Source organism: Dipodomys ordii, unplaced genomic scaffold (genome assembly GCF_000151885.1).
Source record: "Dipodomys ordii isolate 6190 unplaced genomic scaffold, Dord_2.0 Scaffold150, whole genome shotgun sequence".
Lineage (NCBI taxonomy): Eukaryota > Metazoa > Chordata > Mammalia > Rodentia > Heteromyidae > Dipodomys > Dipodomys ordii.
The window spans coordinates 5032639-5045937 of record NW_012267366.1 but is presented as its reverse complement, the minus strand read 5'-3'; the positions used below and the strand labels follow the sequence as shown (position 1 = coordinate 5045937).

Here is a 13299-nt window from a genome sequence, read left to right as displayed (position 1 = left end):
AAATGTGTTAGAAACAATTTCATGAAAGAATAAAACATTTGAATACATATCTTAGGGTTCATTTCCCTAACATCACCTTATCTGACCTTTTCTGCTTCACTCAGACATATACTAGTTATTGCAAATAAGGTTATTAGACAAAATATGGTGTGAGTCCATATAGAAGCAAGGGGGTGGGCAATATTACCTGGTCTTTCACTCCTGTAGATAGATGTTTGGAAGGATGGCAGATCTTCTGGATCCCTTAATGAATATTTTCCTATGCAATGATGATGGCTTAGTTGAGAATTGCTTCAAGATTTTGAAGAAGTTACCACCATATTCTTCTAGAAGAGAAGAGAAATTAGATTGCTACTCAATGTGCAGTCATTTGTAGGCTTGTGGTAGGCAGAGATCTCAGAGGTTTCTCTACATATGTGCCAATGGATGTGGCCTAAAGGCAGTTATTGCAGAATTAATCTCTTGTGTCTTTTCAGGGAAACTTTATGATGATGTTCCTTTTATAGAAGAAAGACACAGACATCGATATGAGGTATGCTTTTCTTTGCCTGCAATTTGATCTTTTTCTTTTTTTTTCTTTTTTGCCAGTCTTGGGGTTTGAACTTAGGGTCTGGGCACTGTCCCTGAGCTTCTTTTGCTCAAGGCTATCACTCTACCTCTTGAACCACAGTGCCACTTCTGACTTTTTCTGTTTATGTGGTGCTGAGGAATCGAACCCAGGGCTTCATGCATGCTAGGCAAGCACTCTACCACTAAGCCACATTCCCAGCCCCTGAGGTATGCTTTTCATGATGAATTACCACCCATATTTTGAATGTTTAGTGTGGAGAGCCCTGTGATTAAAAGCAAACTCTTCGGAAAATGTGTCCAGATTAGTAGTATCCCTAGGGAACTACATTTCCTAGAGGCTACATTTCCACAGCCTCTGTGCCTTTTTCTGTGTGTCTGCTTTGGCTTCTGTGTAGTCTACTTGATGGCTGCGAGAAGGCTATAAGCAACATGTATGGAATTTTTCTTCAGTCTGATTAGGTCAACTTAGGTACCTATCAACCTATGAAATGGTAACCAGTGCTGAACATTGGTGATCTTAAATCTAGATTCTTGTAACATTCATCTATCTGTAGGGATGTGCTTATCATATTTGGTTCAACTGATTGGGATCCACTTCATAAATGGGACAGATAAGAGTCCCTAGGCCCACACCTGTAATCCTAGTTACTCAGGAAGCTGAGATGTGAGGATCACAATTAGAAGCCAGTGCAGATAGGAACGTGTGAGAATCTTATCTCCAATTAATCACCAGAAAATTGGAAGTGAAGCTATGGCTCAAAATGGTAGAGCACCAGCTTTGAGCAAAAGAGCTCAGAGACAGCCCCACCAAGTTCAAGTTCAAGCCCCATGACCAAAAACAACAACAACAACAAAAACTAAAACCCGAAACAAAACATTTCCCTAGTTCAAGGGAAAGAAGAATTTTAGTCATTTATGAAATTTCTAACTTGGAGAGGGGGAGATAGTTAAATACACACAGCTCAAGGAAGATACTAGTATAGAGTTGGCTACAACTAGCCAATCTTAAGGTTCTGAGACAGACTGTCTGGGTCTTATGTTTTGATTTTTATCTTTGGGAAGTAGAACTTTGTACACCTAGATTAAGGTGATTTGATTAAACAGTATGTCCCAGGTTTGTCCTGAGTTTAAAATTAGACATTGAGTGTTGAATACAGAAATTAAGTTCTCATTAGAAGATCAATGAGGTGGAAAGTCTGCCCAGCTGATGCAGGACCTTTTCATTAACTATGTCTGCATTGCACTGTGGCTCAAAGACTTAATTTCTTGGCTTACTGTCTTCCATTTCCAGGTGAATCCTAATTTCATCAACCAGTTTGAGCAGAAAGACCTACGTTTTGTAGGTCAGGATGTTGATGGGAAGAGGATGGAAATCATTGAACTGGAAAGTAAGTGGGCACTTTGCTCTTGTAAAGTTTCATGGTGAAGTAACATCTATTTTGTCAACCGTAGACTACTTTGAAATCTAGTTTGTTATTTTTTGTTCTCCTCTCTTTTGAAATAAGCATGCAACTACAAAGTACATGAAAAATAAATTGCTTGCCTGATGCTGCTCATCCTAGCTACTCAGGAGGCTTATATCTGAGGATCACAGTTGAAAGCTATACCAGGCAGGAAAGTTTATGAGACTCCAAGTAAACACCAGAAAGCCAGATGTGGAGCTGTGGCAAGTGGTAGAGCACTCAGGCCCTGAATTCTTGCCTCAGGACTGGCACAAAAAAATACCTTGCTGCTGGGTGCCTATAATCCAACCTACTCAAGAGGCTGAGGTCTAAGGATCATGGTTTGAAGCCAGCCTGGAAGGAAAAGTCTTTAAGACTTTTAATCTCTAACCATCAAAAAAGACAGAAGCGGAGGGGTGTCTCAAGCAGTAGAGCACTAGCTTTGAGGGAAAAAGCTAAGGGACAGTACCCAGTTCCTAGTTCAAGCTCTACTACTGGCATGCATGTACAGATAGACACACACATACACTTAATATTTTGGAGCTTATTAGTTTAAATGCACCACAAAAAGATGAGTCTTTTCAAGTCTATCAATTCTATGGCTTCTTGGCTATTTCCCTTCCTGTATTCTGGGTTTCTCCTGTGTGCTAGCCTCAGGGTTAGACTCTGAAAAAGCAGGCAGCTCACCATTCAGTGCCCCTCTGCTTACTCTCCTCCTTTGAGGAAATAATGACCAATTGCCCACCTCACTACGTAACCACTGTTGCTGTTCATTACACGAGAAACCTGGCTCCTTTCTGGCCTTTCTCTATTGCTTGTGCTCGAAGGTCAAGCTCCAGCCTGTCATTGAACTTCTGAACACTAATCGCTGCACTCAGAGTTCTTTTTAAGACTAAACATCACACAAACAAAAAGAATTGGACTTTTGTATGGAAGAGCACGGAAGAAGTTGTTTATGGCTGGACCGGAACTCTCCTGAGAGCACAGGCACAAAGCACACAGTTTGTTATTGATGAGCCAGAAGGCAATGTTCTTTTCATTCAGATCTGCACGAACATGATAAGCCTGCAGTCACACCTGATCTCAGCTCTTTGTCTTCACATTCTTTGCTTGGAGGTTAGCAAACTACTACCAGTGGGCCAGATCCGGCCTTCTGTTTTTCTGTTTTTGTGTAGCTGATGAATGAAGACTTTTTAATTTTTTTTTAAACAATGTTTTTTTTTCTTTTTTTTGTACAGGTCCTGAGGCTTGAACTCAGGACCTGGGCACTGTCCCTGAGGGTTTTTTTTTTTTTTGCTCAAGTCTAGTGCTTTACCGCTTGAGCTATAGTTCCATTTCTGGCTTTTTGGTGATTCATTGGAGATAAGAGTCTCACAGACTTTCTTGTCTGGTCTGGCTGAACTGTAATCCTCAGCCTCCTGAATAACTAAGGTTTACAGGTATGAACCACCAGCACCTGGCAAAATCTGCCTGGAATGTAACTCACAGAGTTCATGCATGTCTCATACCCAGAAAGGAAGGGGAAGGTCAGAGTGACTAACTTCCTTCTGAGGCCCTCCTGATCTCTTTAGAGGAAAGAACTTTGGGACAGGCTTTTCTGACCCGTGACAATAGTCACACTCCCTGATAATGTATTCTGTATAGCTGATTTTGATCCTACAATGGAAGTGAAAGAGATCTTATGGCTCACAGAGCCTACAGTTCGTATTATTTGGCTCTTTACCAGTTATATTTGCAAGCTTGGTCTAGACCCACACATATGCACTTCATTGAACAAACTTGAATGGAACTTTTTCAGGTTTCTTCTTGATTTGTTAGTCTCTCTGAATATTCTCTTGGTACTTTCTTGTCAATTTATTTAAAACTAGATTTTCATGCTCTCTATACTCTTCCTTCTGACCATGTTAAGGTATCATCAATCTCTGTATCCAGGGTCTCTTACCCTTACTAAGCATTGATCAGTTTTTGTGGTGGTGCTGTCCTGTGTACAATGTGGTATTCTTTATATTCCAGTTGCAGACAAAGCATCCCTCTGTCATTTAGTTGTGACATTTCAAAACATTTCTAGAGCATCCCATGTCCCTGAGGAGTGCATTTGACCCCCTGTTCAATAACCGTTCTTCTGGGCTGGGAATGTGGCTTAGTGGTAGAGTGCTTGCCTAGCCATACATGAAACCCTGGGTTCAATTTCTCAGTACTAAAGTAATGGAGTGCTAGCCTTGAGCAAAGGAAGCTCAGGTCCAGTGCCCAGGCCCTGAGTTCAAGCCCCAGACCTGGCAAAAAACAAAACAAAACATTCTCCTAGACTAGCAAACTTTACATTGGATCATTAAGCTCTTTTTCTCCTTTCCATGTCCACCTGTCATCAGTCATCAAGTTTTATAAAGTCTGTCTGGAAAGAAAGACAGTGTTTGAGATTGCATTGCCACCTTGGTCACCATAGCCCCTGTGCATGGTGACTCCAACTCAGACTCATCTTCAGGTTCCTTTTTGCATGGAGGCAGTGTCCTTTTTCAGCACCTCCTAAGGAGGATAGCGCCCTGACTGTGCAGTGCATATCACTCAGATTTGTTGGTGAAACCACTTTCATTATTCAGTGTGACAGTGTATAAGGGATACTCATAACGGAATCATGATGTCCTAGAATCAATTTTTCAATGTTTGTGCTTTAAATCTCAGAGTCTTTTTTCTAAGCCTGTCTGTCTTCATCTTAGCCCTAATTCTCTACTTCAAATGCCTTTTTTTGTGTGTATAGCTACTAGGGCTTGAATTTGGGGCCTAGAGTGCTCTCCCTGAGCTTTGTTGCTCAAGGCTAATGCTCTACTACTTGAGCCACAACACCACTTTCAAAATTTGGTGGTTATTTGGAGATAAGAATCTCATCGAGTTTCTTGCCTTGAACCGGGATCCTGAGATGGCAGTCTCCTAAATAGCTAGGATTACAGGTATGAGCCACTGGTGCCTGGCTCCAATGACTTTTTGTTTGGTTTTGCTGGTCCTGGGGCTTGAACTCAGTGCACTGTCCTTGAGTCTCTTTGTGCTCAAGGCCACAGCACTACTTCTGGCCTTTTGTGAGTAGTCTATTTGAGATCAGAGTTTCACAGATTTTTCTGCCTGGTCTGGCTTCAAACTGTGATCCTCAGACCTCAGCCTCCTGAATAGCTCGGATTACAGGCATGAGCCACCAGCGTCTGGCCCAAATGCCTTTTTTGCCCTTTTTCTTTTTGGTTACTAATATGATTGAGTACTCTAGGAATCCCAAGAAGAAATGTAAGAGAAGTCTCATTTGAACAAATTTGCATTTTACTGGGACCCTGAAATTGGGAAATCAAGCGATTTATTGTGCATTCACTAGATGCTTGTCCCTAGAACCTTGCTAGGGACTCCACACATGCCCTTGTGTGACTTATACACAGGATGGACACTACTTCTCTTCACAGAGAACCTGGGGTGCAATGAGGTTAGGTGACATGTTCAGGGCCATCTAGTTAGGTGCTAGAAGAGAGGGGACTGGAGCAAACTCAGGCTTACCACCTCCATTGACTGCTATTTTTCTTCTTATTGTCATTTGACACTCTGCCTAAGATTGTCTACCCCTGCCTGGAGTTTTGGATTAGAATAGTGATGATGTATTTCTGATGAAAGTGTTTATGTAGAATTTAAGTATGGATCACTGATGTTCCAACCTCTTAAGTCTTTCTAGCACATGAAAGGGCAGGGAATTTCCTTTTATCTTTGCTATTGCTACTACTACTGCTATTATTAAATAGTTGGACAAAGAGGTTACAATTCTATAAGTCAGGTTATAAGTACATTGTTTTTTAATCAGTGTCAACCCTTCCGTCATTCTCCCCCATTTCCCCATCCCATCTCTCAAGTTCCATGGTTCCATTTTTTACATAATGTACCTAGGCCATAATGACTATATTTGTTTAACCTTTCCCCCTCCTCCTTGCCCATTTTTGCTTCTTGGCAATTGTTTTGATTAAATAGTACTTCAGTTGTTCAGAGGTGTTACACCTTTGAGCTCCTCCCCTTAGTATATCCTCCTTTAATTTGTGTGCATAGGTATAGACCCCTGTGTATGTTACATGCATGTTTGTAGGCAGGGAATTTCTTAAGAAAAAAACGATTTGTATGGTGCTGGGAAGGTGGCTCAGTGGTAGAGCGCTTGCCTTGCATGCATGAGGCCCTGGGTTCAATTCCTCAGCACCACATAAGCAGGGGGGAAAAAAGCTGGAAGTGGCGCTGTGGCTCAAGTGGTAGACTGCTAGCCTTGAGCTGAAGGGCTGAGGGACAGCGCCCAGGTCCAGAGTTCAGGCCCACGACCGGACCCCAAAAAAAGAAAAAAACGATTTGTTTACTTTGTTCTAGTATGTGTTCTCTTGGAATTCTTCTGTTTCTCCTCATTGTCAGCAAATCCTGAGAAGCTTCTTTTTCTTTTTTCTTTTTTTTTGTCAGTTGTGGGGCTTGAACTCTGGGCCTAGATGCTATCCTTGCACTCTTCAGCTCAAGGCTAGTGGTCTGCCACTTTGAGCCACAGCGCCACTTCCGGTTTTCTGGTGGTTAATTGGAGATAAGAGTCTCATGGACTTTCCTGCCCAGGCTGGCTTTGAACCTTGATCCTCTAGGTCTCAGCTTCCTGAGTAGCTGGGATTACAGTTTTGAGCCACCGGCACTCAGCTTGAGAAGCTTCTTTTTCATTTTATCACAAAGATTTAGCTTCTCACTGATGCGTTCAGATTTCATGTGAGTTGGACAGGAAATGAGGGCCTCTGTAAAACCTTGCAATTTTTCAAAACTGACTACAAGGGAATTCATTTTATGAAGGGAAATTCCCCCAGAAAATTTTGGTCTTGAGTACCACTAGGAAGCATAGTGTGAATCTCTAATAGTTTCTGAAGGACCCGAAGAAAAACACAAAGCTTGCTATTTATATGATGTCAGAATTTGGTTCAGAGTAATTGAGCCCATTATTTTAAAGGTACTTTATCTGACTGATAGAACAACTTCAAAATAAAACCTTTTCAATTGTTTATATTAATGCAGAGAATTTTTTAGATAAAATAATCAGAGCAATGATCCATTTGTTCAAATATTCTGTTGCTGGCTATCACATGATCAACTTTTATTCACAGTGTTACAAAAACAAGATTGCTGTCTGTTTTCTTCCCAAGGCACCCCTAGATGCTATAACATACATTGTCTTCCATTTAAAGCTACATTGCCTAGTTTCCTCTCTAAAGGTGGATGGTTTCTCTTCTTTCCTTGAGGGGACACATTCCTGACAGTACCATCCCCCTAACCAAGTTTCATACCTGAATTTCCCTCTAGTTCAAGAAGGCTTCTGCTTAAATACAGAGTATATCTGTACTGAATCTCTCTGGGAACAGAGCTGTCCAATAGAGCTTACTACAAGAACAGAATTGTTCTGTCCTATTCAGTATGGTAGCTGCTAGCCACGTGAGACTATAGAGCATTTGAAATGTCTCCATTTTTTCTAATGAATATGAATAGCCATGTGTTACGAGAGGCTACCATTTTGTACAGTAGAATTTTAGATGATAACCTTAGAGTAAACATAGAGTAAACATAGTCACTTCCTTATTATTTTAGTTAACAGCTTTGAGTTAACAGCAGTGGTGCCAGGAATTATGATTTGGGAATTCCATACCAGATTTTTAGATCATTTGATCAAATATCTTGTTGAATGGTTTTAAAGTTATCTTTACTTCTTCCTATGAAATAATGTCTATAGCTCATAGTTTAATGCATATAGCAATTAAAATTATTTTTGGCATTTGAGAATATTGACCATACCCTATACTATAGTAATTATGAGATTAGAGATGCTCAAATGATATTTATGTGTGTCTGTGTGTATGTGCGTGTGTGCATATGCAAGTGTACAAGACAGTCGTAGAGCTTGTATTCAGGGCCTGGGCATTTGTCCCTGAGTTTATTTTGCCCAAGGCTAGCACTCTACCACTTGAGTCACAGCTCTACTTCCAGATTTTCTGGCGATTAATTGGAGATAAGAATCTCTGGGACTTAACTGCCTGGGTTGGCTTTGACCCTCTATCCTCAGATCTCAGCCTCTTGATTAGCTAGGATTATAGGCATAAGCCATCAATGCTCAGTTGTGTTTCTTAATCTGAGATATACATTAGCTTTTAGAGCTCTTATTTCAGCAGAAGGGTAGAAACCTTCTACCCAGAAACATTGTCTGTTTAGTTCTTACTATTCCTAAACAGAAGATCCCAGATATCTAAGGAAAGGTACTTCTTCTGAAAGGCTTCTTATAAAACCTTATTATGAAAATCACTTAATTTTCCCCCCACTCCATGATAGTGTATGTAACTTATGTTCATTGTAAAGGTTCATGCAGTTAGCAAAGTAGAAGGAAAAGAAAAATAACTTGAACTCTTGCTACCTTGGGGCATGAGCACCATTAACATGTTGAAAGGTCATTCTTTTATCAGTCAGAGCCTCTTCATCACAGGAATAAGGTAGCATAGGTTGAAATAAAAGTATCAGTTTATTTTATGGTACTGTGTTTAATACCCAATAGGATTCTCTGAATAGAAAGACAGTTGTCCTTGCTCTTTCCCAAGGCAGCTCACTGAGTCAGTTGTGATGGTTCATCTCAGGAGACCTTTCTCTTGGGGAAGAAGACCTTTAGAAAATAGCCTGGAAGAAAAAAAAGAAAATAGCCTGAAGCCATCTAAGAGAAAGTATAACTCAAGTTTAGCCTAAGTCTGAGAGCTATCATGAAAATAGAGCCAATGTAAGTCTACAAAAACATCAAGGAGTGGCTGTAGCCAGGCACTGGTGACTCATGCCTGTAATCTTAAACTACTCAGAAGGTTGAGATCTGAGGATTATGGTTCATAGCCAGCCCAGGCAGGAAATTCTGTGAGACTTTTATTTTGGCCAGTGCTGGGGCTTGAACTCAGGGCCTAGGCACTGTCCCTGAGCTTCTTTTGCTCAAGGCTAGCATTCTACCACTTGAGCCAGAGCACCACTTCTGGCTTTTTCTATGTATGTTGTACTGAGGAATTGAACCCAGGGCTTCATGCATGCTAGGCAAGTACTCTACCACCAAGCCACATTCCTAGCCCATCTGTGAGACTTTTATCTCCAATTAACTATCAAAAAGAAGTGGAGCTGTGACACAAGTAGTAGAGCACTGGTCTTGAGCAAAAAAAAACTGAAGGACAGCACCCAGTCCCTAAGTTCAAGCCCCAGAACCAGCCTAAATAACCACCACAACAAAAACAACAGAAAACCACTCTTGCCTAAGTTTGCTCAGTATAACCCCTTCCAGAAGTAATATTCCAGATCTCTTCTTCAGTGAAATGTTTTACAGTTTGGAATTTACCAAAAAGAGATAATGAAATTCACAATGATGATAAATTATCATTTTAGCACTTACTAAGTTTTCTTATTTAATAATGAGATAATCTTTCAAGCAGTTCTCATATTTGTTTCAATCACATTATGATTGCTCTCATTTCAGATCATCCATATTTTGTTGGTGTCCAATTCCATCCTGAATTTTCTTCTAGGCCTATGAAGCCTTCCCCTCCATATTTGGGTCTCTTACTTGCAGCAACTGGGAACCTGAATGCCTACCTGCAGCACATGTGTAAACTGTCTCCCAGGTAACTAACTGGTTTACTGCTCCAGCAATGACCCAAGATGTGTAGTTACTATTATCTTATATTGCTTACAAAACTTAATATTGTTATAATTTTTTTAAAGTGAAAGATCACTTTTTTAACCTTAAATCTCATTTCTCTTTATGAAAACAATTTAATCATATTTGCAGTGATAATGTGCCAGCTGACATTGAGTATTATTTTTAGAAATTGTTATCAGTTTTCTAAGTTAAAAATCAGATTTTCATTTCTTGATTCTCCAATAAGGAAGTATATTTTAATATTGTATATGTTTATTAGTTCTTTCTTTCATGAGTAGCCTGTTCATATCCTTTTCATCATCTTTTTCTTGTTGCTACTGGCAACTTTTATTCTCCCTGAAGTTTTAGCTGAGGGAGCTGAAAGCATGACTCTAGTGGTAGAGAGCGTGCCTAGCAAGTATAAGGCACTGAGTTCAAATCCTAGTACTGAAAAGAAAGGTTTTACATAAGGACTTTAAACTTCCTTTATGTTTTTAAAATAGTTTTTTTTAGTGTATATTAGTTGTACAAGGGCTTTATTTTTTATTTTTTGTCAGTCCTGGGGCTTAAACTCTGGGCCTGGGCACTGTCCCTCAGCTCTACAGCTCAAGGTGAGCCCTCTACCACTTGAGCTATAGTGCCACTTCCGCTTTTCTGGTGGTTTATTGGCGATAGTTGTCTCACAGTCTTTCCTGCCCGGGCTGGCTTTGAACCATGATCCTCAGATCTCAGCCTCCTGAGTAGCTAGGATTACAGGTGTGAGCCACTGGTGCCCAGCTACAAGGGTGTTTTATTGTGACATCCATATATGCATACAAAGCACCTTAATCAAATTCATCCTCTCTATAATTCTCCCTCATCCTTCTTAAAAATTAGGTAGTCAAGCCAGGTGCTGGTGGTTTATACCTGTAATCCTGGCTACTTAGGAGGCTGAGATCTGAGGATCAAAGCCAGCCCAAGCAGGAAAGTCTGTGAGACTCTTATGTCCAATTAACCACCAGAAAACTGGAAGTGGTGCTGTGGCTCAAGTGGTAGAGTGCTCACCTTGAGCTGAAGAGCTCAGGGACAGTGCCCAGGCCCAGAGTTCAACCCCACGACTGACAAAAAAAATGTAGCCAAATCTTTTACTTTCCTGATTTGCTTTTAGTATCTTTCCTGAAGCCTTTTCCTATAGAATTTCATATAAAAATAATCCTCTTGTTATTATTTTGATATTATAATTTGTCTATAATCTATATGGGCTTTCTTTTTATTAGTGTATATTAATTGTACAAAGGAGTTTCATTCTGATATTGCTATACATCCAAACAATGTGCTTTGATCAAATTCACTTCCTTTGTTATTCTTTCTTGTCAGATTTATATGGACTTCATTTTTAGTTAAGTAGGAGTCTGACTTTCTTTTCTCCCTCGAAAATTGTAAATTAAGTAATTTGTTTTTACTGAGCGATTTCAGCCTTGTTCAGTTGATTTTATTTTCTTTCCTTATACCTGAACCTTTATTATTCTTTTAATTATCATAGTATTATTGTAAACCAAGCTCATATTTACCTGACTCTGATTACTATTTACATTTAAAATGTATTTTGTGGACCAGGGGTATGCCACAATGGTAGATCACTTACCTAGCACATGTAAGGCTCTGAGTTTAATCTCTAGTACTGAAAAAAATGTATTTTGCTAGCTGTGTGCTAGCATGCCCATAATCCCAGTACTTGGGAGGCTGAGGCAGGAGAATCCTAGGCTAGTTTGGCCTACACACTGAGTTTTGGCCAGCGTGGGCTACATAGCAAGACTGTTGCAAAAAGTGTATTTTACTGTTGTAGGTGAACTATAAAATGATTGTTAAGATTAGGTTTGAGTAAAGAAAAATCTTTAGCAAACATCTTTACTTCTTTTCATTGAAGAATATTTATGTCAAAAGTTTGCAAGTGGAAGGAACTAAGTAGACTAGCATAGCCTTAGGAGGAGGAGGTAATTATCACCGTGACCTTACATGTTGTTTAGAAAATTCCTATGGCTGACCCTCATGCTAGCCAACAGCCATTGTATTACTGTCATTAAGGGCTGCCAGGATCTGTGCATGGGTGTCTATGTAAATATGAGTTACACAGCCTGTATATTAGTGCTATTACCTGCTTGGAGAGGCCCACAGCTCTAGCTTTTTCTTTGCCTATGTGTTCATATGGAATGACATAGCTTGCCTGCCAGGTGCCTTGCTGAATTAATGATCACTGTCTGCGGTCTTGAACCAGTGCACTGGCTTTCAAACTGGGCGTACAGAGCTGGGGGAATGGGTGAGGAAACACCAAGCTCTTCCCTATTTTAGCCAAGGTTTCCATACTATGACTAAAAGGCTGTGGTGCTGCATAAGATATTTCACATAAAGAAGATGCTGAGGTATTGTCAGATCTCGTAGTTTATGTAGCAGATTAAAAATTCCAGTGTGGCTCATGCCTATAATTTTAGCTATTCAAGAGCGCGAGATCTGAAGATTGTGGTTCAAAGCCCGCCTGAGTGGAAAAGCCCATGAGACTCTTATCTCCAATAAATTACCAAAAAGCTACAAGTGGAGCTGTGGTTCGAGTGCTGGAGTGCTAGTTTTGAGCACAAAAACTTAAGAACAGAGCCCAGGCCCTGCGTTCAAGCCCCAGGACTGACATAAAAACAAATTCCAGTGTAGTTCTATGTCACATGCATACTGTGACCCTTCATAACTCCTTTTAGTCTCTATTTTACTTTAGGATCATGCACTATAAGAGAGGGATGACAGTAGAATACGTTAGATGACTGGGATCAATTATTCACTCATAACGATCTGACTGTTGGCAAGCATTCCTAGCATATGAGTTCTGTGTAGTTTGCGAGCACTGGACACCTGTGTCTTCTGGCCTGGTAATTCCTGCTTGGAGGCCATGGTCTCTGAATGAATCTCCCTGGCAGATTTTGACAAAATTGCTTGCTAGCAATTCCTGAACTAGGCCCAGTATATCTTGTATGGAAGAAAAGTCCTTTAATAAAATTCTGATGTGTATATTGGAATTCCAGTTCACTAATAGCCTTCTGGGGTTGTGAGAGAATTCCTATGTGTTAATTACCAACTCGTGCCTTCCTGAAGGGCAGTCAGCATCTTTCTTTTATCTTTCTTTCTCTGGCTCCCTAGCACACAGGCATCATTTGTTACCCATTAAAGTAATAAATATAGGTAGCAGAGGAAGACGGATGTAGTCGAGTCCAATCTTGACGCATTTGCAGGGGTATCTTTGACCAAGAATGGTGACTATGAATCCAGTTACAGACACCAAGACTACAATAGCTTCATGGAAGTTGTGAACTAGGAAAAGCAACTGATTTGATGGCCAGGCTTTCATACGAGCTGAGCTGGAACTGCATTTCTTTCCAACAAGATTTCCTCTTGTAATCAACTATAGAATGAACACTAGAATAATGACTTCTTTGCCCGGAAATGGACTCAGATGCTATTCAAATGGCATATAGACAGCTGATGTCTTTAAGGCACAGAGTGTAAAAAGATTCGGTTTCAAGTAAGAATACCTGAGTGGTAACCTCTGCATTCTGCCTGGTAGAGAGTATTTATCTTTGAGCA

General features: G+C 40.3%; 1 protein-coding gene across 5 annotated transcripts in view; it reads left to right on the top strand.

Moving 5' to 3' along the window:
- Ctps2 (CTP synthase 2) overlaps nucleotides 1–13299 on the top strand; it is a 109901-nt gene that overhangs the window by 82802 nt on the left and 13800 nt on the right. For all 5 annotated transcript variants that reach the window (XM_013032113.1, XM_013032116.1, XM_013032112.1 and 2 more), the window contains 3 exons: nucleotides 477–532; nucleotides 1862–1958; nucleotides 9532–9676. In XM_013032113.1, coding sequence (XP_012887567.1) covers nucleotides 477–532; nucleotides 1862–1958; nucleotides 9532–9676 — 298 coding nt within the window. The remainder of the gene's footprint in view (nucleotides 1–476; nucleotides 533–1861; nucleotides 1959–9531; nucleotides 9677–13299) is intronic.